The 12,837-nt window shown below is 34.7% G+C and overlaps 1 protein-coding gene across 35 annotated transcripts in view; it reads left to right on the forward strand.

Annotated features, from left to right (window-relative positions):
• The window catches only part of LOC123605781 (sarcolemma associated protein), a 149,949-nt gene that overhangs the window by 83,096 nt on the left and 54,016 nt on the right, over nucleotides 1–12,837 (forward strand). For all 35 annotated transcript variants that reach the window (XM_045493299.1, XM_045493318.1, XM_045493306.1 and 32 more), the window contains exons 4-9: nucleotides 3,169–3,205; nucleotides 5,182–5,244; nucleotides 8,921–9,016; nucleotides 9,266–9,337; nucleotides 10,685–10,825; nucleotides 11,917–12,054. In XM_045493299.1, coding sequence (XP_045349255.1) covers nucleotides 3,169–3,205; nucleotides 5,182–5,244; nucleotides 8,921–9,016; nucleotides 9,266–9,337; nucleotides 10,685–10,825; nucleotides 11,917–12,054 — 547 coding nt within the window. The remainder of the gene's footprint in view (nucleotides 1–3,168; nucleotides 3,206–5,181; nucleotides 5,245–8,920; nucleotides 9,017–9,265; nucleotides 9,338–10,684; nucleotides 10,826–11,916; nucleotides 12,055–12,837) is intronic.

Genomic DNA, 12,837 nt, shown 5'->3' on the forward strand with positions numbered 1-12,837 from the left:
GACCTGAGCCAAAGTCAGACGCTTAACCGACTAAGCCACCCAGGCGCCCCTAAACATTTAAAATTCATAACAATCTGTTTCCTATTCTATATTATAGTTTAATTATTAAAAATACAGTTTACTTTGGAAGCTTTAATGTGACTCAGCTTTTATGAGTCAAGGGTTAAGTTTTTAAAAATAAGAATAACTATTAGTCATCTAATGATGTATGACTTCTTAAAAACCTTGATGTTTCTGTGTGATAATGAGATTTTTCTTTCATGGAGTTAAAAACTTTGAGCAGTTATATAAAGGGTTATCTGTAATCTCAGGTTCCATCTAGTAGGGCATGTGAATTTCTCAGTCTATGTTGTGAATTGTGTCCCTGCCCTTGTTTCCCCAATGCTTTTCATCTTTGTCCTTGTTTCCTTATTGTTTGGTTTTTCTTATGTGGTTAAATATTAGCGTTTAGAATTTTGCTGCCAATCTCTGTACACAACCTGGCTGACTTTCTGGAGAAGACGAATTTGGGACAGGCACTTCTCCAGAGCTGGAGGAAGATCAGAATAGTCTTTAGAGGCAGATAGTCTGTTTCAAAGCCAGACTCCACCTATTCTGTGACTTGAGCAGGCCTCCCTTTTCTCATTTGAAAAATGAAGATAACAGTAATACTTGTGGAGCAGGAATTTTATGAGGAGGATTAAACAAGTTTGTGCACTTAAAGTTTTGTGTAGTACCTGGCATATATTAAGCACATGATAATCATTGACTGTTTCTATGACTGTAATCTTTTATAGCAATCAAGATATTTTTGAGTACACCAGAATTTTAGAGTTTCAGATACATTGTATACATAGCATTTAATGCTTTTAAGATCTTCACTAGATAGTTCTCAAAAAGCTGGTTATTGGGGAGTCTGGGTGCCTTGGTTGAGCATCCGACTCTTGATTTCTGCTCAGGGCATGATCCCAGGGTTGTGGAATCGAGCCTTGTGTCATGCTCCACACTGAGCATGGAGTCTGCTTAAGATTCTCTCTCTTTCCCTCTGGCCTTTTCCCTTGCTTGCACTCTCTTTCTCAAAAGAAAAAAAAAAGATTCTTTTTTCTTCCTTGATTTTTATTATATCACACAAATATTATTTTTTAAAGTAATCTTTACACTGAACATGGGGCTCAAACTCATGACCCCGAGATCAAGAGTTGTATGCTGCACTGACTGAGCCAGCTAGGCACCCCTGTACAAATAATTTTTAAGCGATAACAGAAAAATTGCCTGTAATTCCGCAGTCCTAACACTAAATAATGGTTTTCTTTTTTTGCATTCCCTTATTGCATATGAACTTTTATTAAAATCCAAACAGAATACATCTATATCCAAGATAGGTTCTGTAAAATACATACTATACACACACAAATACTTATTACTTATGGAATGTTTAGCTGGATTTTCAGCCTTTGGTTAACTAAATTTTCATAAGAACAGAATATTTTGTACTTTGGTCACGAAGAAAAATGGAACTAAAAAACCATGAGTACTATTTGCTTCTATTTAGACTTTCTTAAGTTCATTTGCCTATATGTGCATATCTATAGAGAAAAAGGTATATACCCCAAATGGTTACCTCTGGGTGCTGGCATTAGGTAGTTTTTACTTATTTTCTCTTGCTTTACTGCACACACATAATCAATATGTATTACTTGTATAGTGAAGAAAACAAAAGTTATGTTTAAGATATCTATCCCATGTTTATGGGGTAGAGAGAAAAACTAAAGTTGGCATAATTTTTTAAACCTTCATTGGGCACCAGCTTTTCCAGGGCGTTGTGGTAGGTTCTGGGCATCCAGACGTAAATTGGTCACAATGCCTAAAAACACACATGTGAAATTGAAGATATAAAGGGTTATATGATCTCAATGGGAGTCTGCACAGGATCATGTGTGTTCAGAAGGGAAGGGTGTGCTGGTTCTTAATATTCCATTTTATTCAGCATTTTAGTGTATTTGTGACTAATTGAATTGAAGCAGTACTTAGGATGTTTGTGGTTATTACAGTGGGATTAGAATTGTCATTTCTATTTTTAAGTCATAGATCAGTTTCTCATTAGTTTACACATAATTAACCAGTTGAATCTAGGAGCTTTCCTCTAGTCAACCTTCAAGGTGACCATTATCAGAGTAGCGTCTAGGATATGGAGTGATTAGCCACTGGGAGGGGACGTGGGTAGCAGCCTTGCTTCGTGTTTTCTCTACTCACCCCAACCCCCATACAGTAGCTTACAGGCATTGTAAGATAGGGCCCCTGGCTTCCTTAGCTGCTGTGTTCTCCTGGAACTGGTAGTAGGATCAAGTGCTACTATGTTAAAGGTACTGTTTAAAGCTCTTTATTTATATTAACACATTTAATACAGTAATCCCTGGGCTTGTTTTTATGATTATCCCCATTTTATAGAGGAGGAAGATGAGACCTATAGTGCTTAGGTAACTTGCCCATGCCCAAGATTATACAGCTCGTAAGTAGAGCCAGAATTCGGACCCAGGCTTCTGAGCCTGCATACTTAACTGATACACTATACTGCCTATCTGTCAGTACTTTATAAGGCTGAAGAGGCAATTAGTACCAATTATACTGTCTGCTGCTTTAAAGAGGTATACTGAGTTTAGTTTCCTACTTACATTTAAGCTTTCATTTGTTAATGTGTGAAGGGGCTGGGTGGAGAAGAACAGTAATACTGTTTGGTTAGCTAAAATTTTTCTCCTAGAGCAAGTTTCCAAATTATAGCTTTCTTTCAAATAGAACTTTGGTTTTTAAGACTTTGTATATAGGAATATTTAATTTTAAAAGAATGTAACTTACAGATTCCAAAATTAAAAATGGATATGTAGAAGTTGTAGAGCCCAGAAATTCGCCAGAGCCCTCGTTAAATAGTGGATCCTCAAAAGGCATTTAATACGTTTTGAATTTTGAATTTGTGTTTAAAAATATATTATGTGTAAAAAGTAGATTTGTGTATTTATTACCTTGTTTTCTAAGAATGCTATGTATTTATGAAGGATTAAAAATAATTCACATTCTTTTAATTATATGAAGGCAAGTGTAGCAACTTTGGGGTTTAAGATATTCTGGTACTGTCCTACTCTGTTTCCTCTGTTGTCAGGAAATTAGATAAAAATTCTAAATTTTTCTTTTCAGTGTCATCCATGCTCCATTACCAAGTCCTGTTGACAAAGTAAGTTAGTAATGATTTTTTACAAACTAACTCAGCTATATTGCTTTGCAAAATGTTTTTGTTTGTTTTTAATATGCTTTACCTAGAAACTTATTTTTCTTCTGTAACAAAATACATACAGTGTATATAGATATTTGGTTATTGCAGTCCTCTATCTGGAGAATTTAGGGTGGATGTTTCTTAGGAAAAAGCTTTTGTTATCTCAAGTAAATGGCTGGTTGTATAGACTAGGAGTACTTGTTTTGTGCCTAGCCAGAGGTACGAAGTGTTAGTTACTGCTGTTTATTCTGGAATACAATTCTGTCTAGAAATATTTATTAAAGCTTTCTACCCAAATATTCACCCAACATATACCTACCCATAGAAATAACAGAAATATGGGTTTATAGGAATTGTTCTTTTATTGTCCTTGAAAAGCAGTTTTATTTAATCTGATTTGGTCAGAAACTTTGTGATAATTACTTGTTAGTATTTTCCTCAGAAATAATGGTGTAATAAACTATAGATATCATTGCTTCATAGCAAAAAAAAAAGATGTCTTTTGACATTAATGTAGATGTTTTTTCTTAGTGTACTAACTAAACTATTGGGAAAATATTTTACATTTTTTTTCTTCCATGTGGATAAAGACTGAAAGCCTGCCTGAAACTGAAGTTCTCTGTTAAATTCCTTTTTTAGAAGTAAAAGTGGCTAATCATCAAGTTCAGCAATACCAAGAATTATTTCAGAAGTAAATAATGACCTTGCCAATATAAGACTAACTTTTAAAAATAATGCCACGTCTCTGAATTCTAGTTAGCATATTTAAAAAAATATGCTTTCTGAGCTTAATCGGGAATGATGCTATTAACATCATTAATAAGTTAATACATAAGACTTAGTAGTATTGATATGAGTAAATGTTACAGCAGCCTATTAGTACCTTCTTTGGTGGGGGGGTGGTGGTGGTGTGTGTGTGTGCGGAGAAATAATGCCATGGTTATATGTTCCACACTTGGGGGAAACCCTGATAGAAGGTAATTTTTCCTAATACACTTGAATTCTAAGTATTTTTTCTACAATTTATAGTTTAAATACTATTATTTACTATCTCTTTCTTCTTAAACCTACCTATAGTTTAAAGAAGAAAAAAAAGACAAAGCTATTTTCTTTCTCTTTCTTTTTCTTTTTCTGTTTCTCTTTCTTTCCTTCTTTCTAATTTTTTTTTAATGTTTATTCGTTTCTTTCATTTGTTGAGACAGAGAGACAGAGCATGAGTTGGGGAGGAACAGAGAGAGAGGGAGACACAGAATCCGAAGCAGGCTCCAGGCTCTGAGCTGTCGGCACTGAGTCCGATATAGGGCTTGAACCCACAAACCATAAGATCATGACCTGAGCTGAAATTGGATGCTTAAGATGCTTAACCAGCTGAGCCACCCAGGCGCCCCTCTTTTCTTTCTTTTCTTTTTTTTTAAAGAGACAAACCTATTTTCATTGCCTCTGGCCACTGGACAAAGCATTATATTTCCTGTCCTGTCTCTCCCACACCCTCACATACAAATAACATTTTGAAGATGGCTGCCTCAGAATGAATTATGACTGTTGACATATTGAAGAACTGTTTAACAATGAGTCTTAAAGGGGGAAAATATAGATCTGTTGATTTAGGAGGTATTATTTCTGGATTAAGAAAGGGCTGTCTTGCCTTTGCCTTGTGCTTGTGATTTGGTTTATCAAGGAATGTTTCCATGAGTAGTACTTGTTCTACCACCCTGCTTATAAATCTCAGACTGGCCAGTGAAATATAACACCATTTACAAATTCTACACACGGAACAGAAATATTTTGAAAATGAAAGGAACTGGTTAAGCTTAAAATTAAAAATAATTTTTATTTTGCATATTTCAGTAAATAGACATTTCAAAGACTTGGTTTGCTTTAATGTCTTTTATGAATGTTTTGTGTGACTATTGATACTTGTGTCATTTTGTTTCTAGGTTGCTGCTAACACTCCAAGTATGTACTCTCAGGAACTATTCCAGCTTTCTCAGTATCTACAGGTAAAAGTAAATCTTGAAAATTCTTAGTTTTTAAAAGTAGAATTAAACAACTTAGGTTTGATTTTGCTAGTTCACAAATACAGGCTAAAGAAATATTGGCTGGCTACAAGTACAAAAGAAATATCTTTTCAAAGTAAAAAAAAAAAGGATTAAAATTAGGTCTTGTAAAGAAAGGATAAAAGAATCGGGATTATTAAGTCTAGAAAAGATAGGGTTCTGTACAAGAGAAGTTTTTGTTATTTAAATATGAGGAAGTGTCAACATAGTTCTTTATCCATAGATGATTAAAAAAAAAATTTTTTTTAATGTTTATTTATTTTTTGAGAGAGAGGTTGACAGAGTGTGAGCATGGGAGGGGCAGAGAGAGAGAGGAAAACACAGAATCTGAAGCAGGCTCCAGGCTCTGAGCTGTCAGCACAGAGCCCGACACGGGGCTCGAACTCACAAACCGCGAGATCATGACCTGAGCCGAAGTCTGCTGCTCAACCGACTGAGCCACCCAGGCACCCCATCCACAGATGGTTTTTTTTTTTAATTTTTTTTTTTTACATTTTATTTATTTATTTTTTTTGATAGAGAGAGACAGAGCACAAGTGGGATAGGTGCAGAGAGAGAGGGAGACACGGAATCCGAAGCAGGCTCCAGGCTCTGAGCTGTCAGCACAGAGCCCGACGTGGGGCTCGAACTCACAAACCGCGAGATCATGACCTGAGCCGAAGTCTGATGCTCAACCGACTGAGCCACTCAGGCGCCCCATCCATAGATGATTTCTAAAGAAAATTAAACCTGGAGAGATTTTGCTTGCTTAGTATAATAGCAAATAATTACATAGCACTTACTATATGCCAGACTCTAGCTCTTTGCCTCTACTCATTTAATCTTCAGGACAATCCTGTAAGGTACATATTTTATTCCCATTTTTATTGAGAGAGTAACTGATGGTCTGGAACGTTAAATAATTTACACAATATTACACACTGTGTAGTAGAGCTGGGATTTGAACCCAGACAGTCAGACCTCAGAATCTGTACCCTTAACCACTGGGTTGTGCTGCTGAGTCTGTTGGAAGATATCTTGATGAGGCAGATACATCGAGTGGGCTCCTGAAGATAATAATACCATATTTAAAAAGCCTTTCAAATCTTTAAAAAGGAAACAAGTGTGTGTGTGTGTGTGTGTGTGTGTATGTGTGTTTCCCCTCTTGATTTGGGGAGATTTGGGCTAGATTATGTTCCTATTATTATTCTGGTGAGGGAGCATATTGAAGAAAAATCCTAGATCAGGAATTTAGAGATTGAACTTTTTATCTTGGCTCTGCCACTGAGTTCTGTAACTTTGGGTGACTCATTTTACATTCGTAAGTCTTCAACTGCTTTTTAAAAATGATAGGACCAAACCAGTGATCCTGGCTCCTACATTCTTTTATAGGAATCAATCACTAAAAGTGGTTCTCCCTCAGTTAAGAATGTACAAGTCTGTGAAAATTGTCAAAGTACTAATCACATCTTACTTCCACTGGGTGTTATGTAATGGTGCATAGAAAAGCACTGTTACACATTTGTAATTTAAGTAGAATTTCTAACAGCACAAACCATAGCCAGAATTCCCTGGACTCGATCTGTGGCTTTAACCTCTGACCTTTTGGGAAAGTTGTTTAACCCTTTTGCGTGCCTCATTTTCTTAATCTGTGATATGGGTATAATAATAGCACTTACCTCACAGAATTGTGAAGAGTAAATGAACCAATATATGTAAAGCACTTAGAACAGTGCCTGGCACATAAAATGTATGCCATACATGTTAGCATTTGTGTACCACTCAATAGGAAGGTACATTAATTGACCCAGATCTCTCTTATTTTTAGAAGTAGAAGAAAACTTTGAGATTAATCTGGTCTAACCTCCATTTTTCACATGAGAAATATGGGGCTTATCTAGATAAAAATGATTTCCCGAGGCTATACACACTATATACTCACCAGTCATCATGGACTGCTGATCTAATGTCCTGACTCACTCAGTACTTTTTCCACCTTTGTCAGTTCTTTGCATATTCATAGGTGGGCATGTCTTTAATTGTTCTTTTCTGATTTTTGAGAGAATATTATATTGTGCTATCTTTTCTATATACATCTTTGTGAATTGCTGGAATTCTTACATAAACTGTAAAACTTTTGAATAAAAACTGGAGTAGATATGTTTTATGCCTTAGAACTAAAAGTAAAGAACTGGAAGTATTATTAGATTTCTATTAGGATGTGGTTCATGGAATTATGAAACTCTAAATGGGATTGAGTTAAAAAAAGGTGAAATTACACCACCTAGTGGGAGTAGTGATTATTTGGTGGTTTTGTGTTTAAGTAAAACTTTTTGCAGCATTAATGTAATTTCCTGGATATTAGGAATGTTTTAAGAGCTTAAAATAAACTTGGCAGCTCATCTCTTTTAAGTGTAAGTTGTGTTTTATGGCCTTTGTTAGATTCCTTAATCTATACTTTTACAATTACATTAAAAAACAGTACCGCTAATTCTTAATTAGGTCAGATTTTCTCTAATCATTATTTATCAAGGATGTGGACAACAATAAATGCATGCTTTAAACCTCAAGAAATGTGTTTGAAGCATACCCTTCTTTGCTGAGGTGGCTCCAGAGGTATTAGGGTAGTAAGTGTTCTTCTTTGGCTAATGACAGGAATAGAAGAAAGTGAAATTTAAAGATGTGCCATAACCACCGCTGAATGCTGTGTGAGCATTTTCATCTTGACTTCTAGTGAAGGAGACCCTCTTAACAGCTATCAAATGTTAATAAGTGACCTAGAGATAAGGTTTGCTTGCCAATGTCCTTCTCTGGAAAAATATTCCTTTGGAGCTGCCAAATAGTTATATAACTCCTTGATTCCTTAATTACATTAGTGGACTCTTATTTTCAGCATATTTGATTGCTGCTAAGTGGTATACAGTCTCAGAGAATCAGAACACCTGACAATGCAATAGATTATGATAGTGAAACAGTCTTTCTCTCTTCTTAAGTATATATGTTTATATATATAACATTCTTAAAAGGAAAAACTAAAAGACATTTCTAATTTAGATGTCATATCCATGCACCTAAGCCATTAAGAAGTATCTTTGCTACTGACCACATTGTTTTACTTAGTTTGGAATGAGTTAGTGCTGAAAGATATGTATATATTTTTTAAAATATGTATATATATAAAATGCAGGGTTGAACATTTGTTGGATTCTTCTACTCTGGATTTCCTTTTTTTTTTTTTTTTTTTAACTCACTCTTCCTATGTATGTATGTGTGGAAGGAAGGAAGTAAGCTCTATGCCCAACCTGGGGCTTGAACCCACAACCCTGGGGTCAAATGTCATGCTCTACTGACTGAACCAGCCATGCTTCCTTTTTAAAGTCACTCTTGCGAATTATGAGTAAAAAGAAAACAAAAACAGGGAGCTTGTTTTCTGTTAACAGTGGAAGGTGCAGCTAGAGTACCCCTAACAGACCAGAAAATGAGGCTAAACTGATGTGGTTTATATATATTTTACAAGATTTATCAGGTTTGAAAGTAAGATACAAAGTGGGATATAAGATGAGAATGTGCTAAAAATTGATTACTCTTCAAGGGATCATGCTGAGTTCTTTAGAATCTCTTTTGTGATTTGTATTATTAGGAGGCCTTACATCGGGAACAGATGTTGGAACAGAAGTTAGCCACACTTCAGCGGCTACTAGCCATCACCCAAGAGGCTTCAGATACCAGTTGGCAGGTATTACAGATGCCTTTATATTCATAGTTTAATATTCCTTAAATGTTGATTAAACTAAAACTGAATTTTTTTAGCAGGGAAAGGCAGTTATTTCCTAATGACCAAATATTGAAAATTTAGCATTTTACAGTGGATGTTGGTCAGTTTTATGATTTTACATCTTTTTTTTTGGCGATAGCAACCATTTTGATATGTGTTATTTTTTAATTACCCTGGGATTTTATTTATATTTAATTTTTTTTTCAACAGGCTTTAATAGATGAAGATAGACTCTTATCACGGTTAGAAGTTATGGGAAACCAATTACAGGCATGCTCTAAAGTAGGTATTAACCTCAAGTAAGGATTCATAAAGAAAAAAGCATAAATTATGCATTAAAATGCATAGTTTTTTGTGTAGCTTCATTTCTTTGTCATTTTGAGTACATTCTAAAACATTTATACATTTTCTCCATTCTTTTAAGTCTTTTGTCATAAGAAATTCCAAACATACATGTAAGGACAGAATTGTATATTGAATATCCATGTATAACTCTCTTTTTTCTATCGCGGTTGATATTTGCTGGAGAAACTGGGTCATTTGTCCTCTATAATTTCCCTCAACCTAGACTGTTATTTAACGATTCTTCTAGCTCCCCTCCCACACCATAAATTGGTAGTTTAATCTAGAGATTTGATCTGATCTCTTTTTTGCCAACAATACTTCATGAATAGTATTGTGTACCTTCACCAAAAGGCACCATAATGTCTAGTTGTCCTTCTTTCTGAAATATTAGCAATCTTTGATGTCCCTTGCCTAATCCATTATTAAGGGTTGCAAAAATGGTTAGGTTTAGTGCTGTCATTCCTTCATTTATAGCTGGGTGACTTCTATAAATACTTCTGTTGTGCCCCTCTCAAACTATTTTGTTACCTGAAGTCTTTTTTTTTTTTAGGGAAGGCAGGATAAGTGATTTTCTCTTTTTATTTACTGGATTTCAAAATAATGAATTAGTTCTTTGTCATCCACCAAAGAATGACCACAAAGTGTTTTTCTTTTCTCCAAACTAGAGTTAAATATATTTCATGTGTTTCAGCCTATTCCATTTGTTGTTCTTATTGTTGTTCAAATTATCCCATCTATCCCATCTTTGGTGAACCATAGCTTTTTCAGTTTGGTGCCTGAGTTCTTTTGGTACAGTCTCAGCAGGCTTTCATAGCTTCCTGCTGTCATTTTAGACAAGATGTTCCAGACTCATCTTGTACATTTCCTGCCTCTGGAATCAGCTTTTTCTTCTGGGTACTCTTATTCCTTTTGGTTTAACCATTGTGTTCAAATGCTGGGCCCCTTTGAAAGTAAGAGATCATTTTTGTACACAAATGGAAATACTGTGGCTTACAGAGAATATGAAAATTGGAGACTCAATTCATTTTGTACATTTGAGAAATTCTTATTTTCCTTTGACTTTTTTAATTGTAAATGTGAATTAATATATTTGTGAAGGCATAATTCACTAATGAAACTTTTCAATACAGCTTCAAGCTTCAGTTAATACAGGGCCAACATCATTTGGATTTAGTGATACCTTAATATAAAACTCAAAGAGTATAATAATGTGTTGTTTTTTTCAAATGATAAATACTTAAAAACAATAACTTGGTTATAATTATAAGTATCTTTTAATCTTAGAATCAAACAGAAGATAGTTTACGGAAGGAACTTATAGCATTACAGGAGGATAAACACAACTATGAGACGACAGCCAAAGAGTCCCTGAGGCGGGTTCTTCAGGAGAAAATTGAAGTGGTTAGAAAACTTTCAGAAGTTGAGGTATTTTAATTTAACAAATATACTTTGATAGTATGATTAAAAATTTTTAGCCTAAAATTGCTCATATTCTAGAACATTTTAAATTTGGGTGTTATGTTACTAGGAAATATTTCCCATCTATCAAGTGGGAAGGGGTAGTATGCTGTTTTTATTGTTAGGGATTTTCAGCATAATCATGTGAGTTTTGGTGCTTGTGGTCCTTAGTCAGTGACTGGGCAAATAAAAGGCTAATCAAGGAGTCTTAGAATTTGCATTCTGCTTAGGATTCAGCCTTCACACAGTGGACCATGATATGTGCCAGGGAATCGATCTCCTGTCACCTAGTTTTGTTTTCCTTCAAATTGAGGATAGTCACTGTAAGGTGGAGAACATCACCACTATTCTTATTTACCCATCCTCTAGAGAAGAAAACTGTGTCTAACTTTGGAGGTCAAAGGGGAAAATATCTCTACGGTCATTTCTAGGTCTTTTAGGAACAATCAAAATGTGATTCTTGCTTTAAAAATGACCTAGTTGATAGTGGAGGTCATCCCTTTGAACCACTGCACAATTACTACAGAAGTTATTTGTTACTGGATTTAGTTAAAATGCCCATTTTAAACACAATAATAAAAAGACCATATATAGTACATACTATATGGCATATAGTATAGTAATAGTTTCTGTAAAAGCCTCATCCCATAATAACTAATTCACTTTCTTGTCATTAATTTGACATGCAAGAAAGTTGCTAGTTGTCTTCTATTTTTCTTATTAAGTTGATTGTGCATATTATTAAACTTGCTTTCAGGAATTGTTAAGCTTAAAATATTTTCAAGGCTAAAAGTCATTCTCAGTGGCCTTTTAAAAGAGTAGTTATATAAAAGTAACATCCTTTCCTCCCTGCCCCCTTTCTGTTGTTTCGTTTTTCAAATTTTTTGTTGTATTTTCTCTTTTAGTATATACCTAAAGTAAATTAAAATTCTTATGTTATTTAGCTCAGTCTTATATGAAGGTTAATTTAGAACAGACCATAGAATTATGCTTTTTACAAGTTGAAGTTAAAACACGCCATTTATTCTAAATCAGTAATCTGTAAACTTGAATTACAGCGAAGTCTGAGTAATACTGAAGATGAATGTACCCATCTGAAAGAAATGAATGAACGGACTCAGGAAGAATTAAGAGAATTAGCCAATAAATATAATGGAGCAGTAAATGAGATTAAAGATTTATCTGATAAATTAAAGGTATGTATTTACTCAACCTGAAAATATGTTAATTGTCCCTAACACACTGGATAGATTAAGATGTTAGGTATTGCTGAATAGTTGTTGATATAAAATTTATAATGGTTGAAATTTGTAGTAAAAATAAGTTTCCATTTAGCCCAAACCCCATTGCCAGAGACAGCTGAAAGACTGTAAAAGCTGACATATTTCCTTTGGAAGGAAATAAATAGTACTTCACAACAGGCATCTTTTAATATATAACAGGAAGTAGATGCAAATCCGCAAACCCCAAGATATTTAGACCTTTTAAAAACTTGAATGTGCTTCTCCTTGGGCAGCCCCAAAAGCAGATGTTAGTGCTGGAACAAGCCCTGAGGGGACCTTGGAGTGATCTGCAGTGGACCCTTGTAGCCTCTGCTGTTAACTGCTTCAGCTGCAGCTCCCTGTAGATTAGCTGTAGGACGTTTAGGATAAGGGCAGACCAGACCATAATGTCTAGATGGTCCTTTAAAATGTTATAACTGAGTTTGTGAAGTCCCATCTTTATATCATTCAAACCATGATTCAGTGGCTAGAAGATAAATATTTCTTAGAGAAGACCAGGGCATCCTCTGTGTGGTTGGCGAACCTCTAACAGTGTTAAAGATTGGTCTTGTTAAAAGGAGGTCATTTTGAAAAGTGCTTATGATCATCATTCCTTCAACTGAACACAATTTAGTTTAAAATTTCAGAGTAAGTTACATTTTAGAACTTACAAACTGATTAAACAATAGTAATTTCAGGGGAAAACTTTATATATTT

The sequence above is a fragment of the Leopardus geoffroyi genome, chromosome A2, assembly GCF_018350155.1.
Source record: "Leopardus geoffroyi isolate Oge1 chromosome A2, O.geoffroyi_Oge1_pat1.0, whole genome shotgun sequence".
NCBI classification, from domain to species: Eukaryota; Metazoa; Chordata; class Mammalia; order Carnivora; family Felidae; genus Leopardus; species Leopardus geoffroyi.